Genomic DNA, 26,191 nt, shown 5'->3' with positions numbered 1-26,191 from the left:
TCAAGAGAAATAAAAAATGTTTTTGCTCAATCAAATATGGCTGCCAGACCATGTGACCTTTCAATTATTCGTGAATACCCAGACATCCCCAAGGTTGGGGGAGCATTTGTGTGGTTTCCCCTCCTGTCCAGCTGCTCTGTAGAAGAAGATTTTTAAAAATAGTTTTCAGGGTAAATCCAATATGGCTGCCAAACCATGTAACCTATAACATCAAATATGTGAACATTTTGTTCCTTATGCATCGGCGGTCATGTGTGTAAAGTTTCCCCTCAATCTGTTCAGCCGTTTCGGAGAATTAGATTTTTGAAGGTTTAAAAAAAACAAAATAAAAACAATATGCCGAATGAAACCACGTGACCAATGGTATCATCAATTGTTTTTCTGTGGACCAATTTAGCCTGAGATGACCCTCAAAATTTTTCATGCTAATCAGATGTGACATTCTATGTATGCAATTATGATGTCATAATGAATGCACCTATAACATCATTAAAAAATCACACTTATTTCCCATGAGGAGTACGTGCCATGTGCCAAGGTTCAATTTTTTCCTGGGTGCATTTTCGGAGATACAGAGGTCCAATTTTTTTCCTTTTCTCCAACATGGCTGCCATGCTACATGACCATAATTAAATAATAATAATAATAAAAACACTAACCCGAACCCTAACATCATAATTATCATTAAAACATTCAGCATGAGTAGTCGTTCCTGTGGTGAAAATTGTGTGTCAATCCGACAAGCGTTTGCAGAAGAAAACACAGATAACCAAACAAACAAATGGACCCAAATGCAATACTGTCTCCTCTGGTGGGGGTAAAAATGTTGGTAATTCATAAGTAGCCCAACCAGAAAGTACTAAACATTATTGAGTCAGTGGTTAGAAACAGTAGAATATTTTTAATGAAGCGGATGCATTCTGCAAGCAGCTAAATTAATCAAGGAAATAAAGAACAACTGATGATGAAGAGCTCTTCATTTAACATTTGTGAGTCACGTGATGTGCCATTGTCTTTGATTGTGTGACCAGGAGTGAAACTCCACTGGCCAACTTTTGTTTATAGATATTTTTATTTATGAACAGACGTGATTTTTTTTGATTTTTTTTTAAACTGAGAGTCATGACATTGAAGTATATCAGTATGCAAAATTTCAACTTTCTAGGCAACTAAGAAAGTACAAAACATTTCAAGGAGTACAAAAGTACAAAAAGTACAAAAATTACAAAGTACAGAGTACAAAAGGAGTACAAAAGTACAAGAAGTACAAAAATTCAAGGCGGATTTTTTTAAACTGAGTCATGACATTGAGGAATATCAGTATGCAAAATTTCAACTTTCTAGGCAAATAAGAAAGTACAAAACATTTCAAAAATCAGTGAGTGATTTGGTCAGTTCGCGAGTCAGTGGTAAGAAAGAGTTCATATATATCTGACTAGTGGAGCATGTTTGCAGACTGCAAGCATAAGCTGCAGTACATCCTACATGCAGACATCCAATAAATAAAAGTCATTTTCTGTGTGTCTGTCTGTCTGTCTGTGTAACACTAATCATGCCAAAACTACTTGGCCAATTGACACCAAATTTGGCACATGAACCAAGTTCGACCTCATGGTGAACATGAGCTACTTGGTTTCATCTGTCGTTCCAAGGGTTAGGGAGGGAAGGTCGACAAAAATTCTCGATGTAAATGTGTATTGTGTTGTGCCAGATGGTATTCCAAGTCAGCTGTGGAGGTAACTTGCATTTTTGCATTGTACATGTCCAAAGAGAGTGGAAAGCCCAAAAACCAACCTCCACTAATCAGGGGAGGAAGGGGAAAGAGGGGTTTGAGTCTGGAAGGAGGGGAAGGGGTCGAGTCCAGAGTGAGGGGGATGGAGTAGGAGTAGGCAGGGGGATTAAGTAGGAGTTGGCAGGGGGATTAAGTAGGAGGAGGCAGGGGGAGGGGTGGGATGAGGGAGAGGAAGAGATGGGATGGGATGGGAAGGGGCAGGGCACCCCTGCCTGTAATAAATATAAGCTTCATATATGTATATATAATTTTATTTTTAAAATATAGATATATTATTCATATGCAACCTGTAGCTGTTTGGCTGCATCATTTTCTGAGGGTGCAGCTGTGCCACTGATGCAGTGCTCCTGTTACCAGCACACTGGTACTCATTTTTCCAACCTTGGAAGAATAACAGGCTGAGTCAACCCCACCTGGTGTTAATTCAACAGCCCAACAGGGGGCTTGAACTCAAGACCCGAGGATCTTTAAGCCAAGCACCTTCACCATTAAGCCAACAACAAGCCTTTGATATATTTGATGAAGTGGATTGTGCTTGCATTATCAAAGCAGCTAAATAAATCAAATAAATGAAGAATGAGTGATCAAAATAACAGTTTACAGCTTGTACTGATTTTTAATGTAAATACAATACATCAAAAGTTATAAAAGAAACCTACTCTTTACATTCTAATGGGTTGCTAGGAAACACTAAGATGCGGAGTTTATGATTTTAAGTCGAAGATAAACTTTAAGGGTGGAAATTGTAAATCATGATCGAAATAAAACAGAAATTGTCATATTCTTGTCGCTGCTACCATGTTGCACATCGTCAACAACAGAGCCAATTCGAGTTGTCGTGTTCAGTTCACATCTTTGGTTTTTGATACGTTGATTTAATTTAGATTATTAATGATTTACTTAATCCGCTGCAAGAGAGATAATGATTCTGTGTGTGATTTGGGCTCAATTCCCGACTCAACCATAAACGCAGTACAGTGCAGTTAAGTTTAAGATTCATGATGCACACTTTTAACCGATGATGAACAAGGTATACATGCCTTACTGGGAAGACAAAGCTCTGCTCCGAAGAATAAATTCCGTTTCCAAAAAATACTAAATTCTCTCTCTCCGAGCCTCTTCCGTTGATTGTTCGAAGGGGGTGGGTCCAAGCAAGCCGACCCAGCGAAGTGTCTCCACCACCTTTCCTCGATGTCATCCCTGGGTTGTGTAATTCCTCACCGGACCAAGGTGAAGAAGGATTTTTTTTGATGACATAATAATAAACATTTGCATTTCAACCGTTTTCCAATTATAACACTTAACACTGCACACTGTCTGTAAATGTTAAATGTTTACGACTTCCTATCGCTATATGATGTCTGTAAATGACAAAAAAACAAAACACACACTCCAGATGAACGACAAAAACCCACAGATACTTTTCAAATCATACCGCCATAAACCTAGAAACACCGTAACCCTTACATACCTCCGGCTTGACGGAATGCTAGTTTTTTTCATCACGACTCGGTTTACCTCCGAGCAACACCCACAAGCAATCATACCCGTGTAAGATCACATGACTTGACATTGTCTTCGGTAACTTGCCCCTGTGGGAGCGGGAGCAAACCCGAATGGGCTGACATTTGCTTTGGGATATTTTTGTTTTCGAACATTTTCAGACAGTTTTGTTATTTCTACTGAAATATCGACTTCGTATTACATCGGTATGCAATGTCAGCTTTCTCGCAAACCTATAAGGTAGGAAACATTTATGTGAGTGAGTGAGTCAATCAATAATTAGTTAGAGCTTCATAATGCAGTACATGATATATATATATATATATATATATATATATATATATATATATATATATATATATATATATATATATATATATATATATATATATATATATATATATATATATATATATATATATATTAAAGCTAAGCCTGGTGTTGGCGCAGTGGTTAGGGCAGCGGCTTGGGATCCAAAAGGTCCCGAGTTCAAGCCCCGTTGGGCCACTGAATTAATACACCAGGGGGTTGACTCAGCCTGTCATCCTTCCGAGGTCGGCGAAATGAGTACCAGTATACTGGGCCAGTGTATACCCCGGTTAAAATAGGTGTACCATATCCCTGTGTCGTAAGAGGCGACCAGGGTTGCGTCAGGAAGGGCATCCGGCGTAAAACCTGTGCCAAATCACTATGCGGATCATACGGATGATCCGCTGTGGCGACCCCTAACGGGAGCAGCCGAAAGAAGAAGAAGATATATATATTAAAGCTCTTTATCTGGGAGAGGAACTTCTGCTCCACACTGATGAGGGCCAACAAGCCCAAAACACGTGTCCATGAATGTTCCCTCTCTGGGGTTGACTGGTCTATAAAATTGAGAATATATTTATCTTCCCAGTATTGGCTGCTGTGCAATCCTACCGAGATGTAGGGGGCTGTAACTCTGCTAAGCTCATGCCAAATATAGTAGGCAGAGCCGACAGTGTGGAAGAGGTGATGGGTAAATATGCAGTATGGAAGGAGGTTATTGAGGCCAGTGGACCGAAAGTGAATACAGGGAAAACAAAAGTACTGATTAGTGGTGTGGGAGAAGGAAGTGTGGAAAAGAGGTGGTCCTGGTCTGTAGAAAACGTGGAGGTAGCAATTCAATATTGTGTAAATCCTGCAACTGCTGGGTGCACAAGAGGTGTAGGGGCATCAGAGGAAGACTGCAGGTGGCACCTGACTTCAAATGTGCTGTTTGCGCAGGTAAACAAGTGATTCCAATTAGAACGGAAAGGTTAGTTTATAAGGACATTTACAAGGAAATCGAACACAGGTGGAGGTCATTCAGCCCATCATGCCTGCGTGAACACCATACTAATTTATCAACACAAGATCCAAGGAAGAAAATACAAAAAATGTTTTTAATTAATGAAATAATTTTTTGTTGTTGTTTCTTTTGTTGTTGTTTTTTTGTTGTTGTTTTTTGTAGTTTCTGTACTTTTTTTTCTTCCCCTCAGGGGAGGGGGCATGGGCTTTGTTAGAAACACACATCAACCATACAACCCCCCCCCACAACAAGACCCCCACCAACAGCACTCCGTGCACATGCACACAAACACTTATCAATGCTTAAACTACCTAAAAGTCATATCACCATCCCCATTGATACCCCTCTATCTCCATAACTTCCAGGTACCTATCTCGTTATAATTTAAATTTAACTACTTTTTCTGCTGCCACTACTCTCAGGCTATGGCCCCTGGTCCTATCACTGTCTACTCTGTTGAATCATTCATCTGCACTTATTTTATCTTTACCTTTCATTATCTTAAACATCTCCATCATATCTCCTCGTAACCGCCTCCTTTATAGTGTATAAAGCCCTGTCTCCTTCAGCCGCTCCTCATAGCTGAGTCTTGCTCGGCCTGGAATCAATCGAGTAACTCTGCGCTGAATCCGTTCTATGGTGTCTATGTCCTTCCAGAACTGTGGTGACCAGAACTGCACACAATATTCCAGGTGTGGCCCCCACTAAATTCCCGTACAATGTTAACATCACCTCCTTTGACTTATAAATGATCCCCCTCCGAATACAACATAAAACCCTATTTGCTTTACCTGTAGCTGCCTGGCACTGTCTTGACCGCTCACCTCCCATATGTATTACCACCCCCAGATCCTTCTCCTGTATGACATGCTCCAAAATTACCCCTTTGCATCTTGTAATCTCTATTTTCATTGTTCTTTCCCATCCCCAACACCTTACACTTGCTCAGGTTAAATTCCATCTGCCAATCTTTTGCCCAATCTATTCAAGTATCAATACTTTCCTGTATCTGATCACCACCCCCTCCACTATCCACCTTACCTCCAAGCTTTGTGTCATCTCCAAATTTGGAAAGCCTACTCTTCACCCCACTATCCAAATCATTGATGTAAATAATGATTAGTAATGGTCTGAGTGCTGATCCCTGAGGTACCCCACAACTTACATCCTCCCACCAAGACATCCTCCCACTCACAGCCACTCTTTGCTTGCAATCACTCAGCGAGTTTGCAATCCAATTCGTTACCTGACCAGCCACTCCACAAGCCCTCACTCTGGTAACAACCTCTGATGTGGTACCTTATCAAATGCCTTGTTGCAGTCTAGATATATGATGTCCACTGCCTTTCCCTCATCCACCCAATCAGACACTGCTTCATAGAACTCTGGAAGATTTGTTAGAGAGGAACTACCTTTGGTAAGCCCATGCTGATTACCTTTAATTAGTTTGTATTTGTTTAAATGATTCCTCATCTGGTCCTTAATTAATGTCTCCAACACCTTCCCCACAACTGAAGTCAAACTAATAGGTTTATGGTTTCCCAATTCTTCTCTGGATCCTTCCTTAAATAATGGTGTTACATTTGCTACTCTCCAATCCTCCGGTACCTGTCCTGACTCCAGTGAACTATTGAAAATATCCATTAACATCTCATGGGGGATATATCTCTGGAATGTGTTGACAAATTCTGATACCTTGGTGATATGATTAGTGCAGGTGGTGGTGTGAAGATAGCAGTGAATGCAAAAATTAGAAGTGGCTGGAAGAAGTTTAGGGAGATGTTACCCCTATTGACATCAAAAGGGACCTCTCTCTGATTAAAGGGAAGACTTTATGCAGCTTGCGTTAGAAGCGTAATGTTGTATGGCAGTGAAACATGGGTAATCAAAAGGGAGGATGAACGGAGGTGTGAACAAGACGAAATGAGAATGGTGAGGTGAATGTGTGATGTGACACAAAATGATAGGAAATCCAATGTGGAATTAAGAGATAGGTTCGGTGTAGAAAGCATTAGTGAGGTGATTCGTAGGGGTAGGTTGAGATGGTTCAGACATGTGGAAAGGATGTGGGTGGGTAGTTGTGTGAGGAGGTGTATAAATATGAATGTGAATGGAAGGAGAGTGAGAGGCCGTCCGAGGAAAACATGGAATGTGTTGCTGAGAGATTATTTTTGAGTGAAAGGCTTAACAGGACGGCTAGCAGGAGAACGTGCAGCCTGGAAAGCAGCCATTAGGTGAACCACGGCTTACACATGCAAGCATGGAAATGGCCATAAAGCGATGATGATGATGATGATGATGATGATGATGATGATGATGATGATGATGATGATGATGATGATATGATATACTCCTAAATTCATATTTTGAGCAGTATTTGGCACCAAAATTCCCTCTGGGATTATTGTTATAAATCTTGTTGCAGTGTCTTCCGTGGAACCTTTGGAATTTGTAGAACCATATTGAGGATTATTCTACAGTGTCCACAAAGTCTTGTTCCGGTTTTTCCACAAAATCTTGTCACTGCAATTGAACTGGATCAAAACATTGTGGACACCCCGTAAATCTTAACTATCAAATATCGGATTGTAAAAATGGGCAGGATTGTGAATTTTGGGAGATGAATGCTATCGATGTGTCGAGTGTGGGTGTGACGGCCTACTCAATCATAGTTAATGATGAAAACCTGTTGGCTGATGCAGTGCCCTCAGGGAGTGCTGCCTCTCAGAGCATGCTGTTCTTTTGATGTGGATGTATTGCATCTGCATTTAGGCTGTGGACAGTAAAGATGTCATGGTATCTTTTAAAAAAGAGTAGTTGGACAATTTTCCATTGCAGCATCATCAAGGTGCACCTTTTATTCCTTTACGAGCAAATACCACCCGTCGCTTCACTGACGGGAATACTTAAGGGGGGAGGGAAAAAACGAGGGGGGAGAGGGAGAGAGGAGTGTGGGAGAGAGAAAGCGGGAAGAGTGAAGAGGTGGAGGGGAAAGGAGAGAGGAGGGAGGGAAGTAAGGAGGGGTGGGGGAAAGGAAGGTGTGAGGTGAGAGGAAGGGAAGGCAGACGTGCAGTGGAGCGTTAATTACGATTCATCATGTTTCATCAAAATGATTCTGCATAGAATAACATTGAATATTGAAAGAAAATAATGTCTGAAATCCATTTTCTACCGTTCATACTATAAACACAACATGGAAATAAACTCCCGCCCAGAGAAACAAACACCGCCCGGATGCGTCCAGAGACAAACTCTGCCAGGACACGTCTGAAGACAAACTCCCATCCAAACATTAACACCACCAAGACATGTCCGGAGCCAAACCCTGTCCAGACACATCTGGAGACAAGCAAAGTACAGACATAACCACCATCCAGATATGTCCAGAGACAGACAGAGAGAGGGGAGGGGGGAGAGCGAGAGAGGAGATGCGGAAGGAGGGTACTGCACTGTATTAGAGCAAGGATGTGACACACACAGAGAGAGAGAGAGAGAGAGAGAGAGAGAGAGAGAGAGAGAGAGAGAGAGAGAGAGAGAGAGAGAGAGAGAGAGAGAGAGAGAGAGAGTGGGGGTAGGAGAGTGAGCATCAAGAATATGTTACACTTTAGGAACATGCACACACACGCACGCATGCACGCACGCGCGCGCACACACACACACACACACACACACACACACACACACACACACACACACACACACACACACACACACACACGTGCTTCGCCGATATCGGCAATTTTTCAGGAATTGGCAGGTTGGAGTCAATGTGATTACCAACTACAGTACTTACTGTATGCAACCCAGAAACCTTGAGTAGCTTTCACCGAAAAACAACATTGCATTTTTATAGACATTTCAGAGATATGTTCACAAACATTATTCTTTATAAACAGCTGCATGTGACGGGTGGAAAAAAAATTTGGCTCGGTAATTTAGGAAACACGTTAATAACGCAAACGGCTGAGAAATTGAGTGTTATTTCACTACGACTCGCTCAGGGAGACAGAGCACGTACCACTAACTAAGGGTGATGGAGCACAAATCACTCGCTCAGGGTGATGGAGCACAAATCACTCGCTCAGGGTGATGGAGCATGAACCGCTCGCTCAGGGTGGTGGAGCATGAACCACTCGCTCAGGGTGGTGGAGCATGAACCACTCAGTCAGGGTGGTGGACCATGAACCACTCGCTCAGGGTGGTGGAACATGATCCACTCACTCAGGGTGATGGAGCATGAACCACTAGCTCAGGGTGACAGAGCAAGAACCACTCACTCAGGGTGGTGGAGCATGAACCACTCACTCAGTGTGACAGAGCAGGAACCACTCGCTCAGGGTGGTGGAGCAAGAACCACTTGCTCAGGGTGATGCAGCATGAACCACTAGTTCAGGGTGACAAAGCAAGAACCACTCACTCGGTGGTGTAACACAAACCACTCGCTCAGTGTGGCGGAGCATGAACCACTAGCTCAGGGTGACGGAGCAAGAACCACTCACTCTGAATGATCTGGCATGGCAAAAGCATCCACAGAGAGTGAACAATTCTCTCAGAATGACGTAGCGTGGTACCACTGTCGAAAATGGGTTCTCAGCATGTGGCTTAAGCACTCATGCAAGCACTCTTATTAAATGGTTCATAAGGAACGGTTGGCCAGACTGACGCTGCACACCATAAAGGATCCCTTTAACTTTAAAGCCCATCTTCACCACGCACGCAGCAGTTAATGAAATATTATGAATTGATGAAGTAAAATTACTTGATCCACAAAAGAGTTGCAGCTTAATGCAGAACAACCCTGGAGACATCGCAAAGTTCAATCACCCGTGAAATAAACATTGCATAAAATTCGCAATTTTGCCTGCTCGTCCGTGCACATATCACATGGTACATTGGTTCAAGGTCCACATAAATGTTATAACTTTTTTTTAAACATTCGCTTTTTACCAGATTTGCTTTGATTCTCTCTAGGGCACCTCGTGAAATCTCCAAAAATATACACAGATCTGGCAGACACAATGGATAGGCAGTCCCTCTGGGAGACAGGGAATGAGGTCTTGCAGTGAATGTATTTTGTCATATAGCTTAATGAAGCTGGTTAATTTTGTTACGTTCCTAAAAAAATTTGTTCACTCAATATAATTCTCCAAACAGTATAAAAATAAAAAGATAAGTTTAATGCTTTGGAAATTTCACTTTTTCTTGTGTATAGCATTGCTCAGAGGGAACATAGCCTTGCATTGTTGAAGTAAATAGGTATATCGGCTTAGTGTTGAGACTCGTTATTTCTTTAAATTATCAGATTTCACAACAGATTTCAACAATTATTTAGTTTGGCCAATATCGGATCCTCAAAAATGAAATAATATTTCGATGATATTCTTTAATTAGCCTGTGAGAGTAGATCGTGGAAAATTGTATCATATAATGCATGAAATCGCTCCAAGCTCCTAATTTGAAAGCTACAGTACTTACAAAAGCGATGTATACAACAATTCGTAGTTGTGATGAACAGGCGTTTAATATGAGTGAAGAAAGTGAAAAAAAACTTTATCGTTAAGAAATCGTTGCGGCCTGTTCCCAATCAAGGTAAGGTTGAGCAGGCCAAACAACATGGTGGCTTCAGACCCCAGCGAGGTTACCCAGGAAACGCCTTATGACCCAGAGAGCGAGGTGGCTGAGGATCGCCTGATGAAGGACATAATTTAATAATGTGATTAATTATCTTCAAAAGGGGGTGTCTTAATTCACCCAAACACCCAATGTTCATTCTTGCACTTCCTTTGAGTTTTCTTTGTATGCATGCAAAGTCTCAGGTTGCTTGATTTTTATGGTTTTGGAGTTTTTGAGGATACACACACACACACACACACACACACACACACACACACACACACACACACACACACACACACACACACACACACACACACACACACACACTGCCTTTAATTAGTGTAGATATTTTCACCAAAACCAAAACTTTTCAGCCAATTTAATGAAATCCATTTTTCTGATGTCAGAGTAGTGTGTTCCCAAGCTCTGCATCTCAATCTTTCCATCTCCAAAATATCTCGGTGAATAACAACAAAAATTTGGTTAAATGTCTTTTTAGTATTAATCTGCAACACACATGTATGATGAGGTCCACAATTTGATCATGGTGACACCACTTGTGCTCAAAAATTATCTTTAGCATCGTATTGCATTGCCTTTCCTTGAATTTTCCTAACCTACATTGATGTTATGAATCCCAATATCCTTGCGCAGAGAGAGAGAGAGAGAGAGAGAGAGAGAGAGAGAGAGAGAGAGAGAGAGAGAGAGAGAGAGAGAGAGAGAGAGAGAGAGAGAGAGAGAGAGACAGACGCCTACTTGGACACGTCTTATCCTTCAGCAGAGGACACTAATGAATTGGGATGACATCTTTAATAAACCCTGTCCGATTTAAAAAGAACTTTTTAAAAGCCTGAGTCTGTTGAGGCATATCAAATGAGCCCAAACGGTGTGCTTAACTAATCTATGTAAAGGCATTTCCCATGCTTGGAATAGTGAGGTGGCAAGTTGTGAGTGAGTAGCTGATACCACCAAAATCATTGCCATTCATATGGACAGCTTTCAGACAGCTGTGAAATTCCAGACACCAATATATGGTGCTGAATGCAATGTGAGGAGTTGGGGGGTGATCGGGGATGTTGGAAGACAGACGAAGCCTTAGAAGATGTTCTTTCTCGTCTCTGTTTTGAACTAGTAAAAAGCTACAGAGATCTCCCGTGGAAAGGGAGAATCCTAATGGATTCAGGTTCTCCTTGAGTTGTCACTGTGAGATGTCAGGTGCCAAAAGTAGCTTCAAAAACACCCCGGGCTGCCTTTGATGGGGGAACACTCGTTTTAACTAAGAAGCTTTGCACTGACTATAATCAAACTTTAAGTTATTATTCACAACAAAATCTGTTCATCCTTCTCCAACATCCTAAAGGAACCTTAAAAGCAGAATGCATGCCAATCAGCACCACACTTCTCAATTTCTGGTGATTCAAACCTTAAAGAAAACTACATTTTTACCTCCACTGCAAAAGGTGGATGGAGATTATGTTTTCACCCATGTCTGTTTGTCTGTCTAATTGTTTGTCTGTCTGTGAACAGGATATCTCAAAAAATTGTGAATGGATTCAGACAAAATTTGGTGGACTGTTTGTGACAAGGACGAATTGATTTGATTTTGGTGAAGATCTGAATCGTGATCCAGATGTTAGAATTAAAAAAAATAAATTCGTGATTCTTCACCATTGAGAGATTGGGCCAAAAACTATGGATAGCATCATATCTCTCAAAGTTGTGGACCAGTGATGACAAAACTGGGTGGATGAGTTGAGGTGACAAGCAGGGGCAGCCAATTGCCAGAATGGCCCCCGGGGCAATACTTGCTGTCAGGCCCCCTTCGTCGGGTTTCGGATATAATGTATCAAGATAAAACCTGACCATGCAATATTATGTAATCCTGCACTCCCAGGCCCCAGCAATGATGCAACCAGCAGCCACGGGATACATACGAAAGGAGACAAGGAGGATCCTTCCAGATATATGTATGTATATATATATATATATATATATATATATATATATATATATATATATATATATATATATATATATATATATTTGGGAGAAAGAATGATGAGGGAGAGGGAGGGGAGGGGGAGGGGAGAGGGAGAGGGAGGGGGAGGGGAGGGGAGAGGGAGAGGGAGAGGGAGAGGGAGAGGGAGGGGGAGAGGGAGAGGGAGACAGAGTTTATTAATGTAATATTCATCGATGACTGCCAGTTTCACCGTTTGGCATTTTGAAACTGAAGATATTTGTTGGAAATGTGTGACCCTCTCCATCAGTAGGAAATTCTTTCGGATATTCCTGATGGCCTCCTCTCACACAGTTTTCTACTTCTGTCTGGGTTGGAATTTCAGAGACTTGGTCGAAGTCAAAGTTTGCACATTGGAATTTGAGGCTGCTCTCAATGTTCTGTGAGAGTTCATGGGCTTGTGCTAATGATACACCATCTATCTCTATCTCTCTTTCTCTTTCTCTTTCTCTTTCTCTTTCTCTTTCTCTTTCTCTTTCTCTTTCTCTTTCTCTTTCTCTTTCTCTTTCTGTCTCTGTCTCTGTCTCTGTCTCTGTCTCTCTCTCTCTCTCTCTCTCTCTCTCTCTCTCTCTCTCTCTCTCTCTCTCTCTCTCTCTCTCTCTCTCTCTCTCTCTCTCTCTCTCTCTCTCTCTCTCTCTCTCTCTCTCTCTCTCTCTCTCTCTCTCTCTCTCTCTCTCTCTCTCTCTCTCTCTCTCTCTCTCTCTCTCTCTCTGTCTCTGTCTCTGTCTCTGTCTCTGTCTCTGTCTCTCTTTCTCTCGCTCTCTCTCTCTCTCTATTCCATGAAGAAATTGTTCTTTACATCATCAATAACGTCAGCACCTTGAGATTTCTCACATATTGTTTCCATCACTGGTGGAATAGTAAGTCTCCAGTCACTTGATGGAGAGCTTATGGCCTTAATTACACCAACATGGAACAGAGTACGAGATCCTTTCTGTGTTTCTTTATCCCGCTGCTCCTTCTCACATCTTTTCTGAGCACCGGACTTGTGTTGGTAAAAATGCAGACATGGCAGAATTTTGACAAGTTACGATAAGTACAGTGTGTACATTACGGTGTACAGTGTGTACTGCATTTAGACTGGCGAATCAATTCCTCTGACGTTACATTATATTGGACTCTCATTTGTTGGAACTTGGAAGTGCCGTATTCGGCCGTATTTGGGTGTATTCACTTATTCCTTTATGCCGATTCGTTTCTTAACTCATTTCACCTGGATGGGGTTTGCATTTACGTCATGACGATTATTGGTTCACGAGGAAGTGACCACTATATTCATTGTGTGTGTGTGTGTGTGTGTGTGTGTGTGTGTGTGTGTGTGTGTGTGTGTGTGTGTGTGTGTGTGTGTGTCCGTGTGTCCGTGTGTCCGTGTGTGTGTCCGTGTGTGTGTCCGTGTGTGTGTGTCCCGAGCATAGCTCCGTGGGTTTTGATCCGATCCTGATAAAATTTGGGTGGGAGGTTTATATCATGATATAGTTGTGTTTTCCGGAGAATGGGCGTGCGGCGCCCATTATGGGAGGAGCCACGCCCCAAAAACATGTGTTTTCAGGGGGTATCCGATTTCAATTTGCATCTTCTCCGAGGGGGTTTGTCGAATCTGGCAGGGTTTTGGTGTTTGGTTAGCCCAATGGCACCTACATAACCCCACGGAGCTCGATTTTTCATTTTCGTCCCAAGGTCAAGGTCACAAGTTCAAGAACTTAGAAAATGTCAAAAAAATCAATAAATTGGGCATCGAGCTCCTTGGGTTTTCAACTGTTTTGAATGAAAGTTGGTATGCAAGTAGTGCTCTTCGAGTACAACAACTTTCATCATTTACGTTTTTCCCGATTCCCGCCAGTTTGCCCGTAGCGTCCCCTCGTGAACCATCGCCGTCTCCAGACTTGTCATTATGTAAATTGTTCCCACAGTAGTTTATTTTATGAGTGAGGATGGAATGGCATAACACTCCCCATGGCAATATAATTATTTATAACTGTACTCCCATCATGAAATAAAAAATTGAAGGAATAATTATGGGTCCCTAGTAGGTCCATGCCCTGGGGTGGTTCCCCCTTCCCCCCTTCCTCCCTTTGCCCCCCTCTCCCCCACCTTCCCCCCACCTCCCCCTACCCCCTCAGCACTACTGGTGACAAGAATTCGATTTTGGTTCATGTCTGGATCCAAATCCGGCCTATCAATGGGATACAAAACGTAAACTGTTCAGCCTTGCAGAGGCGTGCGCTCGACTGAGTGCCGTTCCAGTATAAATTAATTTGATCATTAATTTATGATTCGTTTTGCATATGATTTTAACAACCGACAGGGTAAATTTAAGAACGTGTACAATTGTGACTGTCTTTTTATTGTTCAATTTATTCTTTAGCATCATGGTTAATGAGAACTATCGTTTTTTTATAATCCAAATCGGTGACGTAATGGTTGGAGTGCCTGCTCTGTACCTGGGAGGTTGGTGGTTCAACCCTGGCTGAGTCATACCAAAAAATTAATACCTGCTTGATGCTCAATCTTTACAAAGGAGAGGGAATGGACAAATAATTCTGGGATGGGAATAGCGAACCATACAGTATAACCCTTGTGAAGAAACTTATTTGGCAGCACAAACGCTCTGTAAAGAGTATGGTACATCAAGAAAACATCGAGTTTGAGTTTTTACATTGAGTTTGAATTTTTAATTTCAAGTGCTCTTTATTGTTCCATTTGTTATTTCGTGTGTTTTCAATCACAACTACTCTTTTTACTGTTCCATTTGTTCTCGACAGTGAAGTTTAAAATACTTTTGCTCTTTTTATTATTCCATTAATTTTGTTCTTTGGTGTGAGTTTTAAACTATTATTCTTTTTATTGCTCCATTTATTATTTGCTTATTTTCTTTTACTACTACTCTGTATTTATTGTTCAATTTGTCCTTTATTGCGAGGTTTAAGCTACTACTACTACTACTACTACTACTACTACTACTACTACTACTACTACTACTACTACTACTACTCTTTTAATTGTTCCAGTGTGTGTGTGTGTGTGTGTGTGTGTGTGTGTGTGTGTGTGTGTGTGTGTGTGTGTGTGTGTGTGTGTGTGTGTGTGTGTGTGTGTGTGTGTGTGTGTGTGTGTGTGTGTGTGTGTGTGTGTGAGAGAGAGGTTTTAACTACTACTTCTCTAGCGACCACAATTATTGCCATGTTATTGCGGGATCAGCCTGGAGGGAGTTTTGGCCGAAGTATTTCATGAACTGGTTGGCCGTGTTGGACTGGACATGCAGGGATTTGTACATGTTCAGGGCGCTGGCAATAACTCGCTTACTCTTCACAATAAACATCGTGGGATATTTAACGTTGACGAACGACCAATGCTGGCAAGATGGGTCCTCTGGCGTAGCTTCCATCTGATGTACAGCCCACACATTGATGCCTTATGCTGCATTTGCAACATGATGATGACCATTCATAGCTGGGTCACGATTCACACCCATGCTTGGTAGCTCAGAAGATGCACATGCCTCTAAGGCTATCCCGCCAACCTTCTGAGGTTTCAATGTGGATTAAAATGTTATTGAAATTGCCCCGTCATCTGATACTCAATTGCCATCTCAAAAATGTACTTCCATCTATTATTTTGATCTTTTTATTAATTTAAATATCTCCTCATTATTCAGGACAAGATCTGCAATTTAGTGTGAGGAACACATTTATTTAAGACCTGGAATATATATATATATATATATATATATATATATATATATATATATATATATATATATATATATATATATATATATATATATATATATATATATATATATATATATATATATATATATATATATATATATATATATATATATATATATATATATATATATATATATATATATATATATATATATATATATAGTACAAGATTGGGGCGGTTGGGATTACACAGTTTTAAAGAAGAAAAAGGCGCTTCCAACACAAAGTTTAAAAAAAACTAGATCAACTCCGCCAATTTGAGCAAAAAAGCGAAAGCTTACCCGGTCTCAGGCAACGTTTCGCCAGCTTTGTAGCTGGCCTCATCAGGCCGGATATCCCTTTTGTGTGATATCCCAGTGATAGGCCGGATCTGGATTAGAACTGGAACTACAATTTAATTAGCTTGTTCTTGTCACCGAACCAATTCATCCACCAAGTTTCGTCCAAATCAGTCCACAACTTTTTGAGAAATCCTGCTATATGTCGTTTCTGGCCCTATCTCTCAATGTGAAAAATCACTTGAAGAATTCTCAGATCTGGATGTGGATTCGTATCTTCACCAACATTTAATCGATTTGTCCTTGTCACACACCCAACCCGTCCACAAAGTTTTGGTGGAATCCATCCACAACCTTTTGAGATATTGTGTTATATATCGTTTTGACCCTATCGCTCAATGGTGAAGAATCACTAAAAAAAATTCTCTTATGTGGATCCAGATTCGGATCTTCACCAAAATCAAGCGTTGCTATCCTTAGCTGGTCGACTACATACAGAAAAAAAATACAGAACAATTGCTTGAAAATGGTGGCCAAAAATCGTGTGACTAACAGTCAGACAGACAGACAAATGCTACAGACCAACTCCCTTGGTAAAAAAAATTTCACCAAGTAATAAATATTTGTAAATATGTATAGAGATAAAGTAATAATAAACATGGAAAACATTGAATTTGCTTTAAGCACCATTTTATGGTAAAAAAATGAAATAGCTACAATATTCATTGCCACAAAGTCATCATTGTGGTACAATAGTACCGATGCACTTGCTCTGTGTTGATTTTTCACATGTTTATTTATTTATTTATTTATTTTGTAGTATTGCCTCACTTGCAATATTGCATCATGGAAACAGTTAAAAAAAATCACTCTTCTGGCGGAGCCATGTATGGATATTTACCCGAGGCAAAGCAACCCACTTGCATTAATTCGATGCCAATTTGAAATCCATCTGTCTCGCACTGTACCGCAGGTAAATTGCTTTCAGGAGCAGCTGAAGGGATAATTAACACTGGATTCCTTTATAGCAATTCCAAATCAATTCGGGACAATTTCACAGCAAGCTTTTCCAACAAACACCTTGTCAATACGATTGTGTACAAAAGGGCATGCTCGTTAAACAGGAAGGGTATCTGGAGGGAAACGTAGCCTTATTTAGACTTTCCTTATAATCGTAGCTTCACTGATCAGATTGATGCTCTTGACTCTACAATGGGGAAAATTATCACATCCCAACTCCCTTTTATCTATATATTAGTGGGGCATGCTTGCAGACTGCAAGCACAGACTGTGGTACATCCGACTTGCAGACGTAACAAATATAAACTTTACAAGCCGGGAGGCGATGATGGTTCGCGGGAATTGTTGAACAATGCCAAGATAAGTACAAATGTGTTGCCGTTGGTTGCACGTGTTTCTGGATCGACACAATTTCTACCGCAGTGGAAGTAGAATGGAAAGTTAGATCCAGCTTGTGGAAGCACCAAAAGTGGAAGTTAGTTAAACAGCTAAACGCTGAGGTTGAGTCCAGTATTGATGCCTGAAATCAGAACAAAAAATTAGGAATTTCCAGCGAAGTGGAAGTAGCATGGAAAGTTGGATTCAGCTTGTGGAAGCCACAAAAGTGGAAGTTAGTTAAACATCTAAACGCTGAGGTTGAGTCCAGTGTTGATGCCTGAAATCAGAACAAAAATTAGGAATTTCCAGCGAAGTGGAAGTAGAATGGAAAGTTCGATCCAGCTTGTGGAAGCCTAAATTGCCACAAAATTGGTAGTTATAGAAACACCTAAACACTCAAGTTGGATTCCAGTCTTGAATAAAAAATTTGAAATTTTCATCAAAGTGGAAGCTTTTGAGGAAGCCCTACCGTAAAAACCTATCTCTTCCGTCAAAATTTACCAAATCAACTCGGATTTTATTTATATATGTTGTACTTATGGATATTACGCACAGCTTCTGGGAAATGATATTGCGAGAAAAAAATCGAGAAAAAAATAAAAATAAATATAAAGTTCAAGTGGGCTTGGCTCCACCCACACGGGGCATGGGACGTCCTCATACAAAAAGACACAACTAGACCATGATATCTAGCTTGTGTCCAAGCTTCATCAAGATCGCATCAAACGTCACGGAGCTATGTTCTGGAGAGAGTCACAAACAGACAGACAAACAGACAGACAGACAAACACAACGAAAATAGTGGTCACTGCTGGCACCCGCGAACCAATATGTTTGATGAAGTGACTTGTGCTTGCATTCTGGAAGTGGCTGAATAACTCGAGTAAATCAAGAATGAGTAATCAAAATGAGCTCTTTAACAGTTTACAGGGACAGTAATTTTAATGTCAATAAGTGAAAAGTTTGTAAACATAACTTTTGTTTACATTGTAATGGGTTGCTAGAAAACACTAAGAGACGGAGTTTATGATTCTAAGTTGACGACAAATGTCAAAGAGTGAATCTAGAGCTGATAAACCAAAGTAGAAAACAAACAGTAATTGTCATATTCTTGTCGCTGTTCCAATGTTGCATATTGTTAACAATAGAGCCAATTTGGGTTATCATCATGTTAAGTTAGCATTTTTCCTTTTTGATAATGTTGATTGAATTTATAATGGTAACGATAAGAGAGATGGCAATTTTATGCCGGGTCAGCGTTCAATTCCTGACCCGACAATGAACGAAGTACAGTACTGAACAATCTAACTCATTTTACACGCTTTTAACCCTTTAAACCCTGAGCTCCTTGGACACCCGGCTCCCCCACTCTGGGCTCCCTGGAGAAAAATCTGACCGCTCAGGTATATGTAGGTTTGAATAGTTGGCCAGTAAACTGGCTGCTTGGGTATATGTAGGTTTGAATAGTTGGCCAGTAAACTGGCTGCTTGGGTATATGGAGGTTTGAATAGCGGCTGGAAAAACGGCAGCAAGGGGATTCTCGGGTATATCGAGGTTTGAACGTCTGGTAAACTGGCTGCTTGGGAAGATGGAGGTGTGATGTATCAGTAATTTATGCTGATGCATACATACATACATACATGGGTCTACCGGGGCATGGTTAAGGAGAGTCACGTGACCCGCCCATGTTCCAATGCGGTGCTGTGCTTTGTTGTGCCCGTGTCAGGATTAAACCTATTGTTCCCACTTCAGAGTCTTCGTCCCTGTTCATTGAGTACATCACAGTGGCGACGAGGATGTCTTCGTGCATCGGCATATTGCATGAATACACAGTGGGGGATGATTGGGAAGACTATACCGATCGTCTGAAGCAGTACTTCGTGGCAAACAAAATGGACACCGATGAGGACGTTGAAAGGCGGCGTGCTGTATTACTGATCGTATGCGGTGCCCCGACGTACAGTCTCATCACAGATCTTCTTGCCCCAGCCAAACCTTCTGACAAGTCGTATGAAGAGCTCGTCAATCTCGTGAAAAGACATTAGCACCCTACACTGGGTAAGATCATCTCGAGATATAGATTTGATACCCACCATCGTCAAGATGGTCAGTCAGCATCCTAGTTCGTGGCTGATTTACGCTGACTCACCGAACATTGTGAGTTTACCAATAAACTGGAAGAGATGTTACGTGATTTCTTTTTAATAGGCATCAATGATGACTCAATTCTGCGGAAACTCCTGACTGAATCCGACCCCAATTTGGCTAAATTCATGGAAATAGCCACTCCGTGTATGTAAACTGCTGAAATTTTACATGTTGCAAACTGCTGCATGTGATCTCTAACAAGTCAAAAGTTATCCAGCAGGACCCATTGGTTAACAAGGTAACCTTTGGCAACAAGCTAAAGTGTTTTAGCAAGCCACCAAATTACCTCCACCCACTGACATTTCTCAATCTACTCAGAAGGTTGGGGTAACTTGTTGGCGTTGAGGTGGTCATCATCAAGCTTTCCAATGTCGGTACAGGAATCATACCTGTGACAAATGTGTTAAGCGGGTGCACTTGACGTGTCGTTCTTGATCCAAGTCGAAAACTTGTCTCCTGCTTATCATGTTGGGGTGAAACCTGATGCAGCGGACGATAGGTCACAGAGCACAGTCTGCAGCCGAGAGTCAAGTGAGGAACTTCATGAGGTTTTCTCTGTTGGAACAAAGAGCTCCGATGCTCCAATTATAGTTGATGTAACAATCGATAAGATCCCGGTGAATATGGAAGTTGATACCGGCACTTCCAGATCAATTATAAGCGAGAGCAAGTTCACCTCCATCTACCCTCCGAGAAAGGCTCCTGCACCCCAGCTTGTGTCTACTGACTTGAGGACATACACCAAGGAGGTGGTTCCTGTGGTTGGCTCATCTCACATAACTGTAGGATATGGAAACAGCACTCACGTCCTACCACTACTGAGAGTGCGTGGTGAAGGACCAACCCTCTTCGGCCGAGATTGGTTATGAATAATCAGACTTAATTAGAGTGACGTAAATAGAGTCTCCAACTCTGATGCTTGATATGATACCATGCTCAAAAAGTACCCTGCCCTGTTCAGTGATGGTGTTGGCACCTTTGCAGGGCCCAAAGTGAGGATTCATGTTTCTGCAGATGCTCAGCCATTGTTCCATAAGGCTCAACCTGTGCCTAACATGATGCGATCAATGATCGAAAGTGAGGTTGACCAACTGCAGAGTGAGGGCATCATCTCACCAGTCAAGTACTCTGACTGGGCGGCACCTCTCGTTCCAATACTCAAAGCAGATGGAAGCGTGCACATTCGTGGGGACTACAAAATGACGATCAACCGCCATTCAAAGATTGATGGCTACTCTTTTGCCCAAAGCAGAGAATCTGCTCACCACTCTCATGGGTGACCAGGCATTCACTAAGCTTGACTTGACCAATGCCTATGCTCAAATCGAACTGGATGATGATTCCAAGCCATATACATGTATCAACACTCATCGATGACTCAACATGTACAACAGATGCCTATTTGACATACGCTCTGCTGCACCAATCTTACAACACAAGATGGAGACATTATTGAAAACTGTACCAAAGACAGTCGTATTCCAGGATGACATACTAGTGACTGGCAAGTCACAACATGAACACCTCGAGAACCTAAACAAAGTCCTCAATTGCCTGTCACAGCTGGGTTACACCTAAGGCATGAGAAGTGTACCCTTATGGCATGTGAAATTGAATATCTGAGTCATCAAATCTCTTGTCAAGGCATTTTGCCCTCTCCGAGGACCCTGGTGCACCCATGTATGCATGAGCATAAATTGCTGAAACATCACAGGAGATTTGAATAATGGCCGGTAAGGCAGTCGCTCGGGTATCTGGAGGTTTGAATAGCAGCTGGTAAAATGGTTCAATGGGTTAATAGATGGTGAGGAAGGCATGCTTCACTTGGTAAAGAAAATGCTGCTGCGAAGCATAAATTCTATTTCCAAAAAACCTAAATGTGATTTCTCAAAGTCTCTTTCCCAGAATGTTCCAAGTGGGTGGACCCAAGCAAGCTTCACCTCGCTCAATGTCCTCACCCCCTTTCCTCTGCAGCTTCCATGGACGGTATACTTCACCACAAGGGCGACTCAAAAATGTAGGGGATAATAAAATAGTTGTCTTTTGATATTTGGGATATAGTTTGGCATTGGCTTAATGGTTAAGGTGGCTGGTTTAAAATTGTAGGGTCTTGATTTTGAGCCCCTGTTGTGCTGTTAAATAACACCAGGTGGGTTGACTCAGCCTGTTATCCTTCCGAAGTCAGCAAAATGAGTACCGGCCTACTGGAAACAGGGGGGCACTGCTTCAGTGGCGCAGCTGTGCTCCCAGCAATGATGCCATAGGCTGCAGATGAAATAATAATCATCTTTGGGATGATTCTGGCAAGCTCATCTGTATATTGATCATTTTTGAACATATCAGGCCTTGTGTCTGCATTCAACTTGTCAAAACGTGTGTGTGCGCGCGCGCGTGTGTGTGTGTGTGTGTGTGTGTGTGTGTGTGTGTGTGTGTGTGTGTGTGTGTGTGTGTGTGTGTGTGTGTGTGTTGTGTGTGTGTGTGTGTGTGTGTGTGTGTGTGTGTGTGTGTGTGTGTGTGTGTGTCTGAAAATCAGATAAAAAAAAAACAGGGCTGGACCGATGTTCACCAAATTTTGCATACATGTTGGTAGTACCCAGGGTCAGGTCACTGGCACAACCCCACCCCTTGCGAAGGGGGAGGGGGTTGGTGAGACAACTTACGATTTTCACCTGTATACGTGCCACAGCGCAAATGTTTTTAATGACCCCCCTACTGCAGACAGGGGAATTATTAGCCGTGGCACAAAATATAATCCAGAATCACTGCTCACTTCCACTCATTCATTCCTCTTTTCCCCACCTGTGGAACCAAATTCCACATTCTCTTCAATTTCATTTTGCCCTCCAGGGCTTAAAGACATTTGTTCACCACCATCTCAGATCATTCCCCATCCACAATCATGATCTTTTCTACCCCATTAACCCTCCCCAATCATACCTCTTCATGGGTTTCCAGTTTTTCCCTCCACTTTTGTGATGAGAGATTGTGGCTGTATCTCCCTTGTTAACACACACTGTGTCCTCCCATTGTTCTCATTATTTGCCACGTCCTTTGTCCCTCGATGCAATTATAAAGCAAATAACGGATAACAAAGTCTGCAGGAAAAAGTTATACAAGTTCACTCTCACAATCACTTTGTACTCAAACCACAGCAAACGTTCCAAAAAAAAATTCTAGACAAAGACGACAGGAGAGCACAACGTCTGCATTACTTAAGGACATTGTTTGTTGTGCTCTTTTGAAGATCAGACTGAAACATAAAACGAAGGGCAATATGGGGAAATAACAGGAGGTAAAGAAAATGAAGTTGCATTCAGTTTGAGTAGGTTGTACTTCAAGTGAAATGTGATTATTACATTTCCAATTAATGATGAAATTATTCTCTTACAGAAGGAACCACTTTTGGTACTTTGTGTATGTAACGCAGATCGGCCTATAAAATGACAAACATGCATCACAAGAGGCTTCAAAACTCTGTAGCATGACAAGCAGATATGGAATTGAATGTGAAGCAGAAGCCAGTAACTGTGCTGCCTCTGTAGGGATTGGCAGGTTTACTACCTCTAAATATTGCCAGGACAGCAAGATGGAAGAAATCGCAAAATGCATTAGAAGATAGCAGAGCAGATGGCACAACTGCTACTGCTCATTGGTACATCATCACATCAAATCTTTACAATATCATGATTACGATCACGAATGCCCTCAACCCTTTCCTCCAAGCAAAAATAATAATAAAGGCTGCATAATGCATGTACTAGATAAATATTATTAAAGGTTAATGAAATTGTATTATTATTGTGTTATAATATTTATTAGCTTTTTTTTCGTCCTATGCCACATCTGGTTGGCAAGATAGCACAACTGGCACATCTGGATCACCTGGGTTTCAGTCTAGGTCCAGCTACAAACGGCACTGTGGTGTTTCACATGAGCAGCAAGGCATCATTGCGTGCACCATCCTTGCAATGAACGTTAAACGATGTTATCCATCTGCTCACATTATTCGGTGGAGGTTAAAAATCCAACAGTGTCCTTTGCGAAGAGTCGACGAGTTATCACCGTCACCCTGAACAAATTACCAATATTGCTCTGAATAACTGTGAGAAAGGTGCAAAACATAGAGTGTAGCCTTACACCTGCACACAAACTGCTTCGGCATGAGCCACAACCTGCAAAGAATATGGTACATGAGCAGGGGCTACCTGGCACTGCCCAGGGGGATGGGGGGTGGGGGTTGGAGGGATTTGTTTTTGTACCCATACTCCGGGCACGTTTGCAAAATTTGGTGAAGATTGGTCCGGCTGTTTTGTTTTCAATGATTTCCAGACGTACACGTAATACATTGAGAATTTCCTTGTGGGTGGGGTAATTTTTGGGGGGATTTTTTTGTGCCCTTGACTTCCCAAACAAACTTCCTAATTATATTCCTTTCCTGTAGTAATTATATGCAGACTACTGTAGTCGGATCTGTTTCCAACTCCAGTATATGAGAGTACTACTCTCAGATACTATAGTTCTAACTGTAGCATTTTTACCTCGGTTGAATCTGGGTACCCCCAGCGCTCATGAAAAATCTGTTGGCGATGCAAAATCAGTAGCCATTTTCTTTATATGATTTTTCAGAACTACATGAACATACATAAAGAGAATTTCCTAATGGAAGTGCTATGGGGGTGGTGGTAGGTGGGGGGGGGGGTTAAAACCTTGCCCAGATTCTGAAGTTCCTACTCCCAAAATTTGGGGCATCTCGGTTGTACGGTTCAGCCATGAAGGAATAATGTAGAAATGCACAAACACACAAACACTTGAAAATATTAAAATAGATTGATGATGATTGATAATGATGATCCCAAATCATCAGTACCCTTCAGCATGCCAGGCAGATAAACGAGGTTGGTTAGTTGGAGTGAGGATCATGTATTAAAGGAGGTAGGAACAATGTTGGTGAAATAGTTGGTCTAATTGCAGTAAGACTATATTGCTGATTGCATCTTGGGAAGATATAGGTGAAAGATGCAGCAGTTTGACTGACACATCTCTCACCAGGCCAGAAATAATTTCCATGAAACCAAGGGTGTCAAGGGTGTACACAACGTGGGTTCATGAAGATCATATAACCCCACCAAAAGCAAAATTCCTATCGTCGTATAGTTAATCTCAGTCATGCAAACCACGCTGCTGGTTCGCCCTATTTTTTGAGAGTATAACTTTGCCACTGATGCAGTACCCCATGTGCTAGATATGGAGAAATCCGTAATTTGATAAGATACTGGCGATACCCTGTCCTCCCTACTCTTCATTAAAAGCATTGTTGCATCTTTAACCTACACCAGCTAAGTCTCGCAGAAGGTCCCATAACTCAACATCCTCTTTTAAGACTACACTCCTTGATGAAACACTCAGCATGTGAAGCATCAGGGAGATAGTTTGTAGTCAGGCCAGGAATTAAACTCAGAACGGACAGCTCAAAGGTGAACATGCTAACGGTCCTGATTCCTCCTGTCAGCTCCACTGCATTGAGCTGCATTTTAATTGAGAAAATTAATTGAGGGAAGTCACCCAGCCACTATTTGTGTGAGAAAGGACACTGCCCTCTTGCACTCTCCCTCTTTCGAAGCTCCCAGATGGAAAAGCTGTTTTATAGATTTGCTCTACTTAAAAAAAAACAAAAACCTACTTTCATGACCCAATCATGGTCATGTGCAGATCTCTTAATTGGGAATAATTTGATTGCATGGTTTATGTGTGGAAATACGGTGATTATAAATGACTGATTGAATAAGCAAATGATCAGATGATTGTTGTGATGCAATAATGATCACAATATGTGTCCTAAATTGCCCTTCTTGTGTTTATTTCCACAGCTTCGCAGAGGCAACGGCCCACTCTCGTCACCCTTCCACCGCCCCTTCCTTCATTGCCAGCCAAGCCACCAACAGCACCATCCCGTTGGGTCGATGTTCGGCCACGAGTACCCACTGAGCCAGTTCACATCAAAGTTTATGAGATCGATGATTTTCAGAGTCTTGTACGGCCATGGGATGACAGCAAGGAGCAGGTAAATACAGTACCATTCAAGTGTCTTGCAAAACACCAAACTCTGACATAAAATGTAATTTGGAGCGACGTAACACATCTGAAACATGGAGTCCAATGCCAAATGGGATTTTAGTATTGCTTCAACAAATTGATTCCATTGCTGTATGGTGACATAGCTTGCAAAGTGTAGGTTACACATTCAAAAGGTTCCACAAACAGAATACTCACAATAGACCAATAAATGCCATTTATGTATTTTTCAGCATATATAAGAGCAAAGTGTGTTGATGAGTAGGGCTGGCTATTACAACAGAACTGCATCAACCCCACAAGGAAATCCAGTCGCTGAGGTTGCCA

At 41.7% G+C, this 26,191-nt stretch overlaps 1 protein-coding gene across 1 annotated transcript in view; it reads left to right on the top strand.

Annotated features, from left to right (window-relative positions):
* The window catches only part of KIF26B (kinesin family member 26B), a 227,864-nt gene that overhangs the window by 190,029 nt on the left and 11,644 nt on the right, over positions 1 to 26,191 (top strand). The window contains exon 13 of the mRNA XM_085857469.1: positions 25,660 to 25,853. Coding sequence (XP_085713595.1) covers positions 25,660 to 25,853 — 194 coding nt within the window. The remainder of the gene's footprint in view (positions 1 to 25,659; positions 25,854 to 26,191) is intronic.

This window comes from Eptatretus burgeri, chromosome 15, assembly GCF_056783735.1.
Source record: "Eptatretus burgeri isolate ZD-2024b chromosome 15, Ebu_testis_v1, whole genome shotgun sequence".
In the NCBI taxonomy this organism is placed as follows: domain Eukaryota; kingdom Metazoa; phylum Chordata; class Myxini; order Myxiniformes; family Myxinidae; genus Eptatretus; species Eptatretus burgeri.
This window is presented reverse-complemented; position numbering and strand designations above follow the sequence as displayed.